At 44.2% G+C, this 17459-nt stretch overlaps 1 protein-coding gene across 3 annotated transcripts in view; it reads left to right on the top strand.

Annotated features, from left to right (window-relative positions):
* Positions 1 to 3657, top strand: part of LOC133575852 (lactosylceramide 1,3-N-acetyl-beta-D-glucosaminyltransferase A-like) — a 33190-nt gene extending 29533 nt beyond the window's left edge. For all 3 annotated transcript variants that reach the window (XM_061928729.2, XM_061928730.1, XM_061928731.1), the window contains one exon: positions 2398 to 3657. In XM_061928729.2, the coding sequence (XP_061784713.1) occupies positions 2512 to 3636 (1125 nt within the window). In that variant the 5' untranslated portion in view covers positions 2398 to 2511 and the 3' untranslated portion in view covers positions 3637 to 3657. The remainder of the gene's footprint in view (positions 1 to 2397) is intronic.
* The last annotated feature ends 13802 nt before the right edge of the window (positions 3658 to 17459 follow it).

Below are 17459 nucleotides of genomic sequence, written 5' to 3'. Positions count from 1 at the left end.
CCAATGTTGTCCGTCACGCCATTTATTGTGGCCCGCCTTGTCATTCAATGTGATCCGTCACGCCATTAATTGTGGCCCGCCACATCATTCAATGTTGGTTCGTCAGCTCTTTTATCTTAGCCCACCATGTCATTTAATATGGTCCGTCACATAATTTATAGTGGCCCGTCACATCCTTTAATGTGGTCCGTCACATCCTTTAATGTGGTCCGTCACATAATTTATGTTGGCCCGTCACATCATTTAATGGGGTCCATCACACCATATATTGTGACCCACCACCGTGTTTGATGTGATCCGTCCAATCATTTAAAGTGACCTGCCTTGTCATTCAACTTGGTTTTTCACGCTATTTAACATATGGTCCTTCACGTTTCTTGTGGCCCGCCGTGTCATTTAAGATGGTCTGTCACGTCATTCTGTGACCCGCCTTGTCATTCAATGTGGTCCGTCACGCCATTTATTGTGGCCCGCAATGTCATGGCCCGTCACATCATTTAAAGTGGCCCGTCACATCATTTAACGTGGTCCGTCACATAATTTATAATGGCCCGTCACATCATTTAATGGGTTCCGCCCTTCCATTTAGAGTGACCCACCACATTGTTGGATGTGATCTGTCAATTCATTTAAAGTGGCCTGCCTTGTCATTCAACGTGGTTTTTTCCGTCATACTGTGACCCGCCTTGTCATTCAATGTGGTCCGTCACACCATTTATTGTGGTCCACAATGTCAGTCAACGTAATTTATTGTGGCCCGCCTTGTCATTTAATTTGGCCCGTCACATAATTTCTGTGGCTTGCCACGCCATTCAATGTGGTTCGCCATATCATTTAACATGGTCCGTCACGTCTTTTATTTTAGCCCGCCACGTCGTTTGAAATGGTCTGTCACATAATTTATAGTGGCCCGTCACATCATTTAATGGGGTCCATCACGCCATATATTGTGACCCACCACAGTGTTTGATGTGATCCGTCTAATCATTTAAAGTGGCCTGCCTTGTCATTCAATGTGGTTTTTCACGCTATTTAACATGGTCCTTCACGTTTATTGTGGCCCGCCGTATCATTTAACATGGTCCGTCACGTCATACTGTGACCTGCCTTGTCATTCAATGTGGTCCGTCACGCCATTTATTGTGGCCCGCAATGTCATGGCCCGTCACATCATTTAATGTGGTTCGTCATATAATTTATAGTGGCCCGTCACATCATTTAATGGGGTACCCCATGCCATTTAGGGTGACCCACCACATTGTTGGATGTGATCTGTCAGTTCATTTAAAGTGGCCTGCCTTGTCATTCAACGTGGTTTTTCACGTCATACTGTGACCCGCCTTGTCATTCAAGGTGGTCCGTCACACCATTTATTGTGGTCCGCAATGTCAGTCAACGTAATTTATTGTGGCCCGCCTTATCATTTAAATATGGCCCGTCACGTCATTTCTGTGGCTTGCCACACCATTCAATGTGGTTCGCCATATTATTTAATATGGTCCGTCACGTCTTTTATTTTAGCCTGCCACATCGTTTAAAATGGTCTGTCACATAATTTATAGTGGCCCGTCACATCATTTAACGGGGTCCATCACGCCATATATTGTGACCCACCACGGTGTTTGATGTGATCCGTCTAATCATTTAAATTGGCCTGCCTTGTCATTCAATGTGGTTTGTCACGTTATCTAACATGGTCCTTCACGTTTATTGTGGCCCGCCACATCATTCAATGTTGGTTCGTCAGGTTTTTTATTTTAGCCCGCCGTACAATTTAATGTGGCCTGGTCGCGTTGTTTCTGTGGTTCGCCACGTTTTCTAATATGGTCCGTCACGTCTTTTATTTTAGCTCGCCATGTCGTTTAAAATGGTCCGTCACATAATTTATAGTGGCCCGTTACATAATTTAATGTAGTCTGTCACGCCATTTAATGTTTTATCCGTCACATCTTTTATCGTCGTTTAACGTGGTCTGTCACACTATGACACTGCTATGTCTTTCAAGTGGCCCGTCACATCATTTAAAGTGGTCCGGACGAGGACAGCCATAGTTGTCACTTGCTGTGTCAGCGTTTAAATTCAGATAGCAGGCCCCGCCCCCTCAGGCCGCCCTCCCCATAACTTTCCTACCACACACTATACTTGGACTGCGACATGCAAGTGAGTGAGGTACCTGCTGAATGAGAAGTTAAGCAAGGCACATCTCCCTTAAGTCTTGCTCGTAAACCTGAAATCTTGCTGGTCTAGGCGATTGAAGCAGCTCCTAAAAGGGGCGGTTATGACGTAGTAGTCCTTGTGAAACTGTGGCGACTTCCCACTTTTGCATGCCAAGGCTGAAGGAATATGAAATAGCAAGCGTTTGTCACCATAGTAAAAGTGCTCTTCTTCCTTCCTCAGATGAAGATTAACGACGCGTGCTAAGTGACTCGGAGGGTGTGTGAGTGATTCTGCCGATCAAACCTTCGGCCCTTTTCCTCCCGCTGCTTCACACCCAGCAGACAGATTTCGAGGATGTTTTGGAGTTACTGCCGGCTCCACAAGAGCCAGTGCGTCCGTCTGATACTCACCTGCCTGGTTCTGTCGCTGATCATGGTGTGTTGGGACAAAAGCGTCTTCAACCACCTCAAGTCCTATTCATGCAGCTTCCTGGTCGACCGCTTCAGGGACGTCAACAAGAGCCTCACCATCACCCGGGAACAGGCCCGGACCTTCAGCAACTTCCGCAGCCTGCTGGACCAACCGGACAAATGCGCCGGTAAGGACGTCCTCCTCCTGGTCTTTGTCAAAACATCTCCTGGGAACCGTGCCAGGCGGGACGCCATCAGGTCCACTTGGGGCAGCGAGACCTACATCCAGCGCACGCTGGGAGAGACTGTGAAGGTGGTGTTCGCCTTAGGAGCCCCTGCCGTGGACGCGGCCGTTGTTCAAAGGCAGCTCGTCCAAGAGAACAGTCTCCATGCCGATTTGATCCAGCAGGACTTCATGGACTCCTTCCACAATCTGACCCTTAAGCTGATCATGCAGTTCCACTGGATGCACCGCTGCTGCGCTCACGCCCGCTTCCTAATGATCACAGATGATGACATCTTCGTCCACATGCCAAACTTAGTGGGGTACCTGCGGGACAAGAGCACGCTGGGCACCACTGACTTTTGGGTGGGCCGGGTGCACCGGGGGGCTCCGCCTATCCGTCGTAAGAACAGCAAGTACTACGTGTCTTTGGAGATGTACCAATGGCGGTCTTACCCCGACTACACAGCAGGAGGGGGCTCTGTGATGTCCGGCGACGTGGCCGGCAAGATCTACCAGGCTACGCTGACTCTGAACGCCTCGCTCCACATAGACGACGTGTTCATGGGCATCTGCGCCATGGCTGTGGGTGTGTCCCCACAGGCCCATGTGTACTTCTCAGGGGAGGGCAAGACTCCCCGCCACCTGTGCATCTACGACCGGATGATGACCTCCCACGGCCACACGGAGGATCTCCACGAGCTGTGGAAGGCGGCCACACACCCCCAAGTGAAAGAGAAGACGTCTGGGATCTTAGGCAGACTGCACTGCACATCCACTAAGATCTCTCTGCTCTGTAACCCCCTATTTTTCAACGGCTATCCCTGCCCAGCCGCGTTTTACTGAGTAAACTTCTTGGTCACTGCTGTCCGTCAAGTCAAACATGCCTCCTGATGTGACACTTTCAACACCAGACTCATGACGAAAAATGTGTGAGAAACACACAACAAGAGGATAGAGAAGAAGGAGCTTATTGACTACAGCTTTAGACTACGATGGTGAACTTGCGCAAAGCTCTTCGGGTGAATATTTACCATATCGAGTTGTCCGCTGACAAATGGCGAAAAACGAAACAAATCGGGCAAAATACAACCTCCGCCAAAACAATCCACGCCATGTAGGGGTGTAACCAGGCCCGGCCCTAACCAATCTGGCGCCCTAGGCAAGATTTTAGGTGGCGCCCCCCCACATCGGTAGTGAAGTGTATATACTCACAAGAAACCGAATAGCTTTGTCTTTGACCTTTTTTTTACTTAAAGAAGAGCAAATTAACAATCAGAATAGTTAACAAGATAAAAAAAATATGAATAAATAAATGAATGCAAAAAATAAAAAATGAATATATGAAATACAATATTTTTTACATACATATTGCTTAATTTACATTAATGATGTGCACTTTAACAACTAGGCTTACAACTATACCTAATATATAAAGGGGTGGAAAAGTGACTATTACCTGCATGGCAAACATTAGCTAACCAGAAGGCAATAACAATGTAAACAAAAAACACCTGCTTAAAAGATCTAATACAAATGTCCCTGAGGAATGTAAGGTGGGAGTACTGTAATTACCTAACGTTACATTATTATTTTCCATAACAATTTAGCCCCCTCCACAATATTAACCCGACGTTAAAACAGAACTAGCTATTTATTGATTAGCAATTGCCGAATCATGTAACATTAGCTTAATGCTAAAAAGCCAGGTTACTATCACATTCTGTAACAGACAAATAATTTCATGTAGGCTAACGTTACCTACCTGCTACCTCTTGTCTTTTTCTCGTTTCTCCTCCTCTTCTTTTCTCTTTTTTCTTCCCTGGGCACCTGACAGTTTTGGCCGTTTTGACATCTTGTGTTGATTTTTTGATGTGGTGACGTCCAAAAAGAGTCATGATACGGGAAGGGAGGGGGCGGGGGGCGTAATGTTGTAACAAATAATATTTCTATTATATAGGCTTTACTTTGCATTTTAATTAACGTGGGATTATTTTTTGTATTTAGAAATAATAGTACCAACTTTTTTTTTTTTTCTCCGACATTTGTGGCACTGGCGTGGCGCCCCCTGATGGACGGCGCCCTTAGCATTTGCCTATACGGCCTATAACACGGGCCGGCCCTGGGTGTAACGATTGATCGGTGTATCAATAGATCGATTTCTATTCCTAAATTTCGAGTATATCGATCTGTGCTCGGCAAGTATGACTTCTGGAAGATAGGTATCAATCGGTTTAAAAAAAAGAATCGATCCATTTAATCAATACTAGAAAAAGGAAAACATTGGATCTAAGAACGGCGGACTTTGTATGGAGTTCAGCACTTTTAAAAATAACGTAAACGTTAAGTCTGTTTCGCCCGTCTCTTACGTCATCAAAAGAAAACTGGCGAAAAACTTGCTGCATTCATATTTAGTATTTACTCCGTTACATCTACTTGAGTAACTTTTGGGATGAATTGTACTTCTAAGAGTAGTTTTAATGCAACTACTTTTACTTTTACTTGAGTATATTTATAGAGAAGAAACGCTACTTTTACTCCGCTCCATTTATCTACATTCAGCTCGCTACTCGCTACTGATTTTTATCGATCTGTTAATGCACGCTTTGTTTGTTTTGGTTTGTCAGACAGACCTTCAAAGTAGGATCTATCGCATGCCTGCGTTTCACCAATCAAATGCAGTCACTGGCGACGTTTGACTCCCGTTCACCAATCAAACAGAGCCAGGCGGTCACATGATTAACTGCACATAAAGTTTCAGCGGCAAACAACAACAACAATGTTTTTGTTGCAACAACGAACGCAAACACCCCTGGCCTCACATAAAATCGATGTTCACGCTTCAGACAACCAAAAAAACAGTTACCGTATTTTTCGGAGTATAAGTCGCACCTGCCGAAAATGCATAATAAAAAAGGAAAAAAACATATATAAGTCGCACTGGAGCCCGGCCAAACTATGAAAAAAAACTGCGACTTATATTCCGAAAAATACGGTATGTAATGCGTTGTCACCCCAAACAAGTGGACATTTCAGCTTACATGAACTCAACGTCAAATTTGAGGAAGCACATGGCGGTAAGTAGTGTGAGGGAGCAGGGTTGGGGTGGGGGCGGGGTTTGGCGGTAGCAGGGGGTGTATAATGTAGCCCGGAAGAGTCAGGGCTGCATGGGATTCTGGGTATTTGTTCTGTTGTGTTTATGTTGTGTTAAGGTGCAGATGTTCTCCCGAAATGTGTTTGTCATCCTTGTTTGGTTTTGGTTCAAAGTGTGGCGCATTATTAGTAAGAGTGTTAAAAGTTGTTTTATATGGCCACCGTCAGTGTAACCTGTGTGGCTGTTGAGCAAGTATACGCCTTGCTGTCACTTACGTGTGCAAGCAGAAAATGCATACAACAAGAGGCTGAGCTGGCACGCTGTTAATACAAATTGTAGAGGGCGCCAAATGCTGCACCATCATGGCACGCCCTTATAATTATTGTATGGGTGAAAATCAGAGGATATAGATCCCGAAAGTTTCCTGCGAGAGGCACTGAAATCCGGAAGTCTCCTGGGAAAATCGGGGGGGGGGGGGGGTCGGCAAGCATGCAGCTGAGCCGCATCAGAGTGATCAAAGAGCCGCATGCGGCTCCGGAGCCGCGGGTTGCCGACCCCTGCCCTGGGCTGATGTTAGCTTCCCTGCTATGAAACACTGTCAAATGTACATCGTGTGGGGACATTTATTAACGCACTGCAGCCTCATAGACAGACAGACAGAGACACACACACACATGCACAGTCGCACACACACTCACACATGCAGAGAAACACCAATCAGAAGTGCACAGTGGGTTCTCAGGTGCAGCCCACACCTATCAGTTTATGGTTTGCGTAAAGGCTAACTTGTTATTTTCCTTTGTAATCTCTGCCTACTGAGCCTATGGTGCTGTTAAGTTATTGTGGCTCAATTTGCCTTCATTTTTTTTATTTTACTGTATTATTATTTAACATATATTATTGTTTTAGTTGCTGAAGAGATATTCCTGGCTCTGAATTTGTTCATTGCTATTTTTATGTTTTTGTGCATTATTTGTTGCCGTCATCATTAAACGAACGGGCTACTCATCAGTTACTCAGTACTTGAGTAGTTTTTTCACAACATACTTTTTACTTTTACTCAAGTAAATATTTGGGTGACTACTCCTTACTTTTACTTGAGTAATACATCTCTAAAGTAACAGTACTCTTACTTGAGTACAATTTCTGGCTACTCTACCCACCTCTGATTACAGCACACTTTTGAATACAGCTACAACTACAATTGACACAATCATTTAAACCTACACCTACAGTGTCCAATATCCACTATTTATTTCACAGTCCCACTGCTTGATTTTTTTGCTAGAATTTTACTGAATAGATTTAAACTCACTATCAAATCAAATCGAATCTTTGTGACGAATCGTTACACCCCTACCACCGTGCCTTGTTTGATTTCAAATTTTCAGGACTTAGGCGGATCCCAAATACACAAAAAGAGGTACAAATAAGAAAGAAAAGTGAGTTTTGCACAATAGGCCCCTTTTATTCTTCTATAGCAGCAATGTCGAACTTATAGGGCCCCATCGCAACCTTGGCTACACCCACGGGGCGGTTTGAAACAGTGAATCCATCCATCTTCTACGGCTTGTCCATCTCAGGGTCGCGGGGGGCTGCAGCCTATCACAGCCACACTCGGGCAGAAGGCAGGGTACACCCTGGACAAGTCGCCACCTCATCACAGGGCCAACACAAACAAGAATGAATATACATGTATAATAGCCTGTTACACAATTTGTATATACAACTGTTTTTGATTATTAAATGGAAAATGAAAACATTTGAAAATATCATAATCTGTTGGTGAATCCCAAGATGCAGAGATGTCAGGCATAGCGCAAGGAAACATGACTTTATAGGACAACAGGAGACAGGAAACAGGATACTAGAAACCAATCATCAAGCCCTGACTGGAGGGCGAGGCAGACATCAGGAGGCTGTGGAGGCGACGAGTATGGCGGACGTGACGGACGGCCCGCCAAAGACGAAGATGACGGCGCCGTGGGACGGCCCGCCGGAGAAAAGGATGATGACGAACGACCCTGTGGGACGGCCAGCCGGAGACCGCCGTCCAGAGGCGAAGAAGATGGCGACGCCGTGGGACGGGCCGCCAGAGACAATGATGGGGTTTCCAGAACAGGCGGCTGGGCTGTCGGTGTGTCCACAGCTGGCGTCTGCAATGTTTTCACTTGAGGAGGTGAGCGCTGTGCTTCTGCACAGCTGACCTTATCCCCCCTCAAGGGACGGATTCCAGATGTCCTAAGAAAGACTGAAAGAGCGGGGAGGGACCTGAGGGTCTCAGGTCCTGCCGACTCTGGCCGCCCCCCTGGAATAGACAACAGGGACTATGTATAATAATAGCCCTTTTACACAATTTGCATAGGCAACTGGTTTTGATTATTAAATGTCAAATGAAAAAATTTGAAAGTGTCATAATCTGTCGTTGGTGAACCCCAAGAGAAGAGATGGCAGGCGTGGCGCAGGAAAACATGACTTTAATAGGATAACAGGAGACAGGAAACAGGATACCAGGAAACCAATCATCGAGCCCTGACTGGAGGGCAAAACAGACATAAATAGCAGCCAGCTGATTGACAACAGGTGTGGCCAGGCTGCCAATAAGCAGCAGGTGAGGGGAAACAGCGCTCAGGGAGACAAGCAGAAAATGGAACCAAAATAAGAGCACTGACAGGAAATAGACACCTACCAAGGAAACACAACCCGACGTTAATGTGACAGATCGGGAGGAGGCTTGTAGGCGTCTGATGGCCATCCGTTGAGCAGGAAAGCAGGAGGCTGTGGAGGCGACGAGCATGGCGGACGTGACGTGGGACGGCCCGCCAAGACGAAGATGACGGCGCCGTTGTTACGGCCCGCCGGAGACAAGGATGATGACGACACCGTGGGACGGCCCGCCGGAGAAAAGGATGATGACGAACGACCCTGTGGGACGGCCAGCCGGAGACCGCCATCCAGAGACGAAGGAGATGGCGACGCCGTAGGACGGGCCGCCAGAGACAATGATGGAGTTTCCAGAGCAGGCGGCTGGGCTGTCGGTGTGTCCACAGCTGGCATCTGCAATGTCCTCACTTGAAGAGGTGAGTGCTGTGCTTCCGCACAGCTGACCTTAGCCCCCCCCTCAAGGGACGGATTCCAGATGTCCTAAGAAAGACTGAAAGAGCGGGGAGGGACCTGGGGGGTCTCAGGTCCTGCCGACTCTGGCCGCCCCCCTGGAACAGACAACAGGGACTATGTATAATAGCCCTTTTACACAATTTGCATAGGCAACTGGTTTTGCTTATTAAATGTCAAATGAACAAATTTGAAAGTGTCATAATCCGTCGTTGGTGAACCCCAAGAGCAGAGATGGCAGGCGTAGCGCAGGAAAACATAACTTTAATAGGATAACAGGAAACAGGATACCAGGAAATCAATCATCGAGCCCTGACTGGAGGGCGAGGCAGGCATAAATAGCAGCCAGCTGATTGGAAAAAGAAGAAACCTTGGGAAGGGGCTGCAGATGTGGCAACACGAGTGGGTACAGTAATTGTTTATCCAGTTTATCGGGAAGCCAGCAAAGACAAACTTCAAAAGTCCAAGTTGGGAAAAAGAAGAAACCTTGGGAAGGGGCTGCAGATGTGGCAACCCGAGTGGGTACAGTAATTGTTTATCCAGTTTATCGGGAAGCCAGCAGAGGGATCTTCTTCCCTGTAGACAAGTTGACAACATCACCAACTGCACGGGGGAGAGGCGGGGGGAGTTGGGGTGAGGAAAAAAAATATTCAGTCTAAGCTTGGGTCCCTAGAGAGGGGGTCCAGACAGAGGCCAAGGGGAAAATTGCGCCATTAATGCTGAAAGGTACATACAGGTTTTGGAACAACATATGCTGCCATCTAAGTGCCGTCTTTTTCAGCAAGACAATGCAAAGCCACATTCAGCACGTGTTACAACAGCGTGACTTCGTAAAAAAAGAGTGCAGGTACTTTCCTGGCCCGCCTGCAGTCCAGACCTGTCTCCCATCGAAAATGTGTGGCGCATTATGAAGCGTAAAATACGACAGCGGAGACCCCCGGACTGTTGAACGACTGAAGCTCTACATAAAACAAGAATGGGAAAGAATTCCACTTTCAAAGCTTCAACAATTAGTTTCCTCAGTTCCCAATCGTTTATTGAGTGTTGTTAAAAGAAAAGGTGATGTAACACAGTGGTGAACATGCCCTTTCCCAACTACTTTGGCACGTGTTTCAGCCACGAAATTCTAAGATAATTATTATTTGCAAAAAAAAAAAAAAAAGTTTATGAGTTTGAACATCAAATATCTTGTCTTTGTAGTGCATTCAATTGAATATGGGTTGAAAAGGATTTGAAAATCATGGTATTCCGTTTATATTTACATCTAACCAGAGATGGGTAGTAACGCGCTACATTTACTCCGTTACATCTACTTGAGTAACATTTGGGATAAATTGTACTTCTAAGAGTAGTTTTAATGCAACTTACTTTTACTTTTACTTGAGTATATTTATAGAAAAGAAACGCTACTTTTACTCCGCTACTTTTATCTACATTCAGCTCGCTACTCGCTACTAATTTTTATCGATCTGTTAATGCACGCTTTGTTTGTTTTGGTCTGTCAGACAGACCTTCAAAGTGCCTGCGTTACTGGTGACGTTTCACTCCGTTCCACCAATAAAATGCCGTCACTAGTGACGTTTGAATCCGTTCCACCAATCAGATGCAGTCACTGGCGACATTGGACCAATCAAACAGAGCCAGGCGGTCACATGACCTGACTTAAACAAGTTGAAAAACTTATTCGGGTGTTACCATTTAGTGGTCAATTGTACGGAATATGTACTGTACTGTGCAATCTACTAATACAAGTTTCAATCAATCAAAAGTGCGAAGGAAAAAAGACACTTTTTTATTTCAACCGTACATCCCGTCAAAAGCCTAAAGACTGACTGCACAGGTCCTGTCTTCACAATAAAAGTGCCGCTCCATCGCGCCTACACTTACAAAATAAGAGTCTCCGAAAGCCAGCGCAAACAAGCTAGCAAGCTACGGAATTTGCCGCCAATGTATTTCTTGTAAAGTGTGTGAAAACGAATATGGAAGCTGGACAAATAAAATGCCAAAAAACAACCACTTTCATGTGGTATTAGACAGAAAGGAGGAACTTTTCTTCTCCTCCATTTGAAAACGTGGACGTTATCATCACTACTGTCTGATTACAATCAATGCAAGTCATCAGAATCAGGTAATACACCAACTTATATTCTTGTCTTCATGAAAGAAAGGAATCCGTATGTTAAACATGCATGTATATTCATTAAAACACCTTTAACATGTAAACAAAAACAGCAAAATAAATAAATATAAATGATATACTGTATATATCAATTTATGTATATATATATATATATATATATATATATATATATATGTGTGTGTATATATATATATATATATGATATGTGTGTGTATGTTACTCATCAGTTACTCAGTACTTGAGTAGTTTTTTCACAACATACTTTTTACATTTACTCAAGTAAATATTTGGGTGACTACTCATTACTTTTACTTGAGTAATAAATCTCTAAAGTAACAGTACTCTTACTTGAGTAAAATTTCTGGCTACTCTACCCACCTCTGCATCTAACACAATTTCCCAACTCATATGGAAACGGGGTTTGTAATAAGATCTAAACAGGAATTTTGGAGCCAATGCGACACTGGTACCATGGCTCCAGAAAGTATTGCAGCAGCTTCTTGTTTAGTTTTAGCGTGAGTATACAACACCGTATCATCTGAATCTTGACAGTTGAACACACATTGGGTAGGCTATTGACCTAGAGACTGAATAAGAGTGGGCCTCCAGCAGAAGATTGTTGATGACTTGAAGTATGATGATAGCAACCCAACCTAACCCCCCCGCCCCAACCCCCGGATTGTAAATAATGTAAATAATTCAATGAATAACTTGTGTGATGACTGTATTATGCTGATAGTATATATTTGTACCATGAATTGATTAACGTGGACCCCGACTTAAACAAGTTGAAAAACGTATTCGGGTGTTACTATTTAGTGGTCAATTGTACGGAATATGTACTGTACTGTGCAATCTACTAATAAAAGTTTCAATCAATCAAAGCAAGTAAGATAAGAGGATAAGAGGACTGAATTTCCCATGTTTACAGCTTGTTGACTATCTGCAAGACATAACTTCATCCAGCAGAGGGCACTACTAGAGACTAGAGAAGTTGAAGTTAGTTCTTTTAGAAAGAAGCAATCCAAGATGTATTGTATCAAAACCATGTTTTAAATCCAAAAAGACAATACCTACATAACCACCCTGATCTAAAAGGCTTTTTACATTCTCAAGAAAGTAACAGGTAGCTGTTTCTGAGAGTGATACTTACGAAAACCAAATTGCATTGAAAGAAGTGTGGATGAACCGCTTAGGCCAGGGGTCGGCAACCCATCCATCCATCCATTTCCTACCGCTTGTCCCTTTTTGGGTCGCGGGGGGTGCTGGAGCCTATCTCAGCTACAATCGGGCGGAAGGCGGGGTACACCCTGGACAAGTCGCCACCTCATCACAGGGCCAACACAGATAGACAGACAACATTCACACACCAGGGCCCATTTAGTGTTGCCAATCAACCTATCCCCAGGTGCATGTTTTTGCCGGTGGGAGGAAGCCGGAGTACTCGGAGGGAACCCACGCAGAAAGATCTCGAGCCCGGGATTGAACCCAGGACTACTGAGGACCTTCGTATTGTGAGGCAACCCAACAAATCTCTGGAGCTGCAAAAAGTTAAAAGCCTTATGTAAGTGTTATAATGAAGGCAACACATTAAGTTGTGTCTCAGAGGGTGAGATAACTCCTGGAAATTACTGACTTAATACTGCCAAAGGAATCGATGTGTGTGCCCAAGTTAAAGGAAAGGACATGCTGTTTTCTTCTAATGGAGATATGTCAATCTTTGCAAGCTGGGTAACGTTTTCTGTGGTCTGGAACAACATGGTAACATTTGCTATGGTCTGGAACAACAGGGTAACGTTTGCCGTGATCTGGAACAACATGGCACACAATCAGAAATGCAGCCAATGTGTCATGAGACATCCACATATAAATGAAATACATAGAGGACTGTGGTTGAATTTTAGACCATGAAGAAATCAATTTACCTCTCTCCTTCGGAAAGTCAAATCGGAATTGTATTTCTCCACAACAACTGAAAACCTCAAACACCCAAAGAAGTTTTGGAAAATCATCAAATTTTTGTCAGCCTGCTGTAATTCAGTCATTCACCCACCTAGTATACTTGTTGAAGGTGTCAGAGTACCGTATTTTCCGCACTATAAGGCGCACCTAAAAACCACAAATTTTCTCAAAAGCTGACAGTGCGCCTTATAATCCGGTGCGCCTTATATATGGGTTAATATTAATATTAATTTTCATAAAGTTTCGGTCTCGCAACTACGGTAAACAGCCGCCATCTTTTTTCCCCATAGAAGAGGAAGTGCTTCTTCTTCTACGCAAGCAACCGCCAAGGTAAGCACCCGCCCCCATAGAACAGGAAGCGCTTCTTCTTCTACTGTAAGCAACCACCCGCCCGCGTAGAAGAAGAAAAAGCGCGCGGATATTACGTTTCATTTCCTTTGTGTGTTTACATCTGTAAAGACCACAAAATGGCTCCTACTAAGCGACAGGTTGTAAAAACAAGATAGCTGAAAAAAAGATCCGGCCAGAGAACATTATCAACATGGACGAGGTTCCACTGACTTTTGATATTCCTGTGAACCGCACTGTGGATACGACGGGAGCACGTACGGTGAATATTCGCACCACAGGGAATGAGAAGTCATCCTTCACTGTGGTTCTAGCTTGCCATGCTAATGGCCAGAAACTTCCACCCATGGTGATATTCAAAAGGAAGACCTTGCCAAAAGAGACCTTTCCAGCCGGCGTCATCATAAAAGCTAACTCGAAGGGATGGATGGATGAAGAAAAGATGAGCGAGTGGTTAAGGGAAGTTTACGCGAAGAGGCCGGGTGGCTTTTTTCACGCAGCTCTGTCCATGTTGATATACGACTCCATGCGCGCCCACATCACGCTGGTTTTAATATATTATTAAAGTTTGACTGACCTATCTGACTGTTTTTTTGACATTCCTTTAGCGCAGTTAGATGCGGCTTACAACACGGGGCGGCTTATAGGTGGACAAAGTTTTGAAATATGCCGTTCATTGAAGGCGCGGCTTTTAACCCAGGGCGCCTTATGGTGCGGAAAATACGGTAAGTGTCCGGTTGAGGACGCATGGCGTGAAGACGTATTAGCCTCTAGCTCCCGCTTTACTCTTCCTTTTAACATGCACCCCACCTGTATTTGAAGAGCATTTAACCGCTGGTAACTCTTTTCTACTACAACGACGCATAGCAACACGCTTGATGACTGACAATGCCTCCCAAATCTGCAAAGTCGCAAGAGAAGGCAGAGGCAGATGCTGCAGCCGTTAGCAAATCTGAGCTAATTGCTATATTATCGGACCACAGATCAACCTTGTTGACTGAGCTCAAAACATCCTTTAGCGAGGTGAACGAGAAGCTGGACGGACTTCAGGAGACTGTCAATAGACATAACTATAGATTGACTTCATTAGAGGAAAATGCCGAATCCCTACATCAGCGGTTGGAGCAGGTGGAGGCTGTTTGTGACATGCTACAGGCCGACAACCAGAAGCTAAAGGCTAAGCTCACCGACCTGGAGGGAAGGAGCAGGCGGAGTAATGCCCGGCTAGTTGGCTTACCTGAAGGGATAGAAGGCCCGCAACCTACCAAGTTTTTCTCCTTGTTGCTGAAGGAAGTACTTGGTGAGGAAGTATTCGCCTCTCCACCTGAGCTGGACCGCGCTCATCGCAGCCTGGCCCCCAAGCCGGCACACGGGGACAAGCCCCGACCTATCCTGCTCTGTTTTCATCGCTTCCAGAGTAAAGAGCTGCTGATCCGGGAGGCTAGGAAGAAGGGTACGCTGCAATACCACGGGCACGCGTTCAGAGTGTACGAAGATTACTCTCCAGAGGTAGTGAATCAGCGGAGGGCTTACCGGACTGAGATGGCGTCTCTGTACAAGATGGGACTCAAACCCTCGCTACTTTACCCGGCCAGGCTACGCATCACACAGACGGACGGCACTCGCGTTTGGCTTGGATCAGTAGCCGAGGCAGCTAACTATATCAAGGCGTATAAAGACTCTTCATAACGGCCTCATCAACAAACTTTGTTTATGAGTTACAGTGAGTTTAAGACCTGGACTGTATAATCATATTACACGTTATACTTTCTACCTCAATCTATATGACTGTTTTTTTGTTTTTTTGTTTGTTTGTTTGTTTTTTGAAAAAGCATTTATTTTTTTGATTATATATACATTTAATAGTTTACCCTGTTTTATTATATTTACATCTAATATATATCTTTGTACTCAGTTATTTCCCTGTATCAGGTGGGGTACTTAATAGGTTAATAATATGGGGGAGTAGAGGGTTTTTGGTTCTTTTTTAAGAAGTAATCTGGAAGTCTTTAAGTTAGTTAGGGAAGGTGTGCTGTTTTTTTTTTTAATAGCTGAATTCACCTTAGGGTTGGGGGGAGGTTGTTTTTGTTTTGCTGTCACTCAAGGCATAAAGGCTGGTCACTATTACTTGAGTACTTGGTCTAAACTTAATTGGCACCGTATCACCTGTTTGATGTTTAACTGTTTTTCCATATCATATATAGAAGCAGCATGAACTGTGACATCAACCTCGTTAGCTGGAATGTCAAGGGCCTGAATCACCCGGTAAAGAGGAAAAAAGCACTAGTACACCTCAAGCGTCTGAGGACGGGAATTGCCTTTCTGCAGGAGACCCACCTTCGAAGGTCAGATCACTCTCGTTTAAAATGTGGTTGGGTGGGTCAGCTCTTCCATTCTACTTTTCAGGCTAAGGCGAGAGGCGTTGCCATATTGATAAATAAGGATATATCTTTTACCCCCTCTGGTATCATAGCAGACTCAAACGGACGTTATATTATAGTTACTGGCCAACTCTATAACACCAAGGTTGTACTGGCTAACGTATATGCTCCGAATTTTGATGATGCCCAGTTTTTTGATCGTCTCATCAAATTACTTCCAGATCTAAACTCTCACCAGCTCATTATGGGAGGTGATTTTAATTTTTGTTTAGAACCTGGGATGGACAGATCAACAGCCAGAAAAGGTTATGTAGCATCTAAATCAGTTTCCTATATACAAACTTTTCTTTCGGAATTTGGCATATCCGATATATGGCGTTTTTTGCATCCAAAAAGTAGGGAATACTCCTTCTTTTCGCATGTGCACCACACATATAGCAGAATCGACTATTTTTTCACTGACAATAAATTAACTCCCTACATAAGTTCTTGTGAGTATCAAACTATACTAATATCTGACCATGCTCCCCTTTTATTGAAGCTGAATTTGCCTGAATCAAGGACAATTAGAAGAAATTGGAGGTTTAACTCTCTATTATTAGCAGATGAAAATTTTGTACTTTTTTTATCAGAACAAATCTCTCTATTTTTGGAAATAAACATGACCACAGATGTTTCAGTTGCGACTGTTTGGGAGGCCCTTAAGGCTTACTTAAGAGGGCAGATAATATCTTTCATGGCTAATAAGAGAAAGAACTCTGAAGCAAAACAACTAAGTCTGGACAAGCAAATAGCTGAAATTGATCAAATATATGCACAATTCCCATCTCCTGACTTATATAAAGAGCGTATGAAACTTAAAGCAGAATATGACCTTATTTCATCATTTTTCATTGAAAACCTTCTGCTCAGGAATAGGAGTGTTCTGTATGAACATGGTGAGAAGGCAGGGGAAATTCTGTCCAGACAATTGAAGGGGGTAAGAGCTAAACAAATTATCAATGGGGTGCTTTCTCAGGATGGTAGGGTCACTACAGACCAACAGGAAATAAATAATATTTTTAAAGATTACTATTGTAAACTGTATGCATCCAACAGTCCCTCCAATCCCAATGCCATACAGGACTTCTTTAAGGATCTGCGTATCCCATCCTTGCCACCAGATCAGGTCTTAAATCTAGATAAGCCAGTAACACAACAAGAAATATCGGAGGCCATTAAGTCTCTGCAAACTAAAAAATCACCTGGTTTGGATGGTCTGCCGTGTGAATTTTATGTGAAATTCTCTACACAGTTAGCTCCTATTTTGGCAGCCATGTATTCAGAATCACTAGTAGCGGGATTTCTCCCAACCACCCTAAATCAGGCATGCATAACATTACTGGCAAAAAAGAGCAAGGACCCCTTAGACTGCGGATCCTATAGACCCATATCTTTGTTAAACACAGACTATAAAATATTGGCCAAAGTATTAGCTTACCGTTTGGAAAACATTTTACCCAGTTTAATATCCCCAGACCAGACAGGTTTTGTTAAGCATAGACGCTCCTTTTTTAATACCCGACGCCTGTTTAACATAATGTACACTCCTTGTCAAGCTGCTTCAGAATGTCTTCTCTCCATGGATGCA

The sequence above is a fragment of the Nerophis lumbriciformis genome, linkage group LG33 (assembly GCF_033978685.3).
Source record: "Nerophis lumbriciformis linkage group LG33, RoL_Nlum_v2.1, whole genome shotgun sequence".
NCBI classification, from domain to species: domain Eukaryota; kingdom Metazoa; phylum Chordata; class Actinopteri; order Syngnathiformes; family Syngnathidae; genus Nerophis; species Nerophis lumbriciformis.
This window is presented reverse-complemented; position numbering and strand designations above follow the sequence as displayed.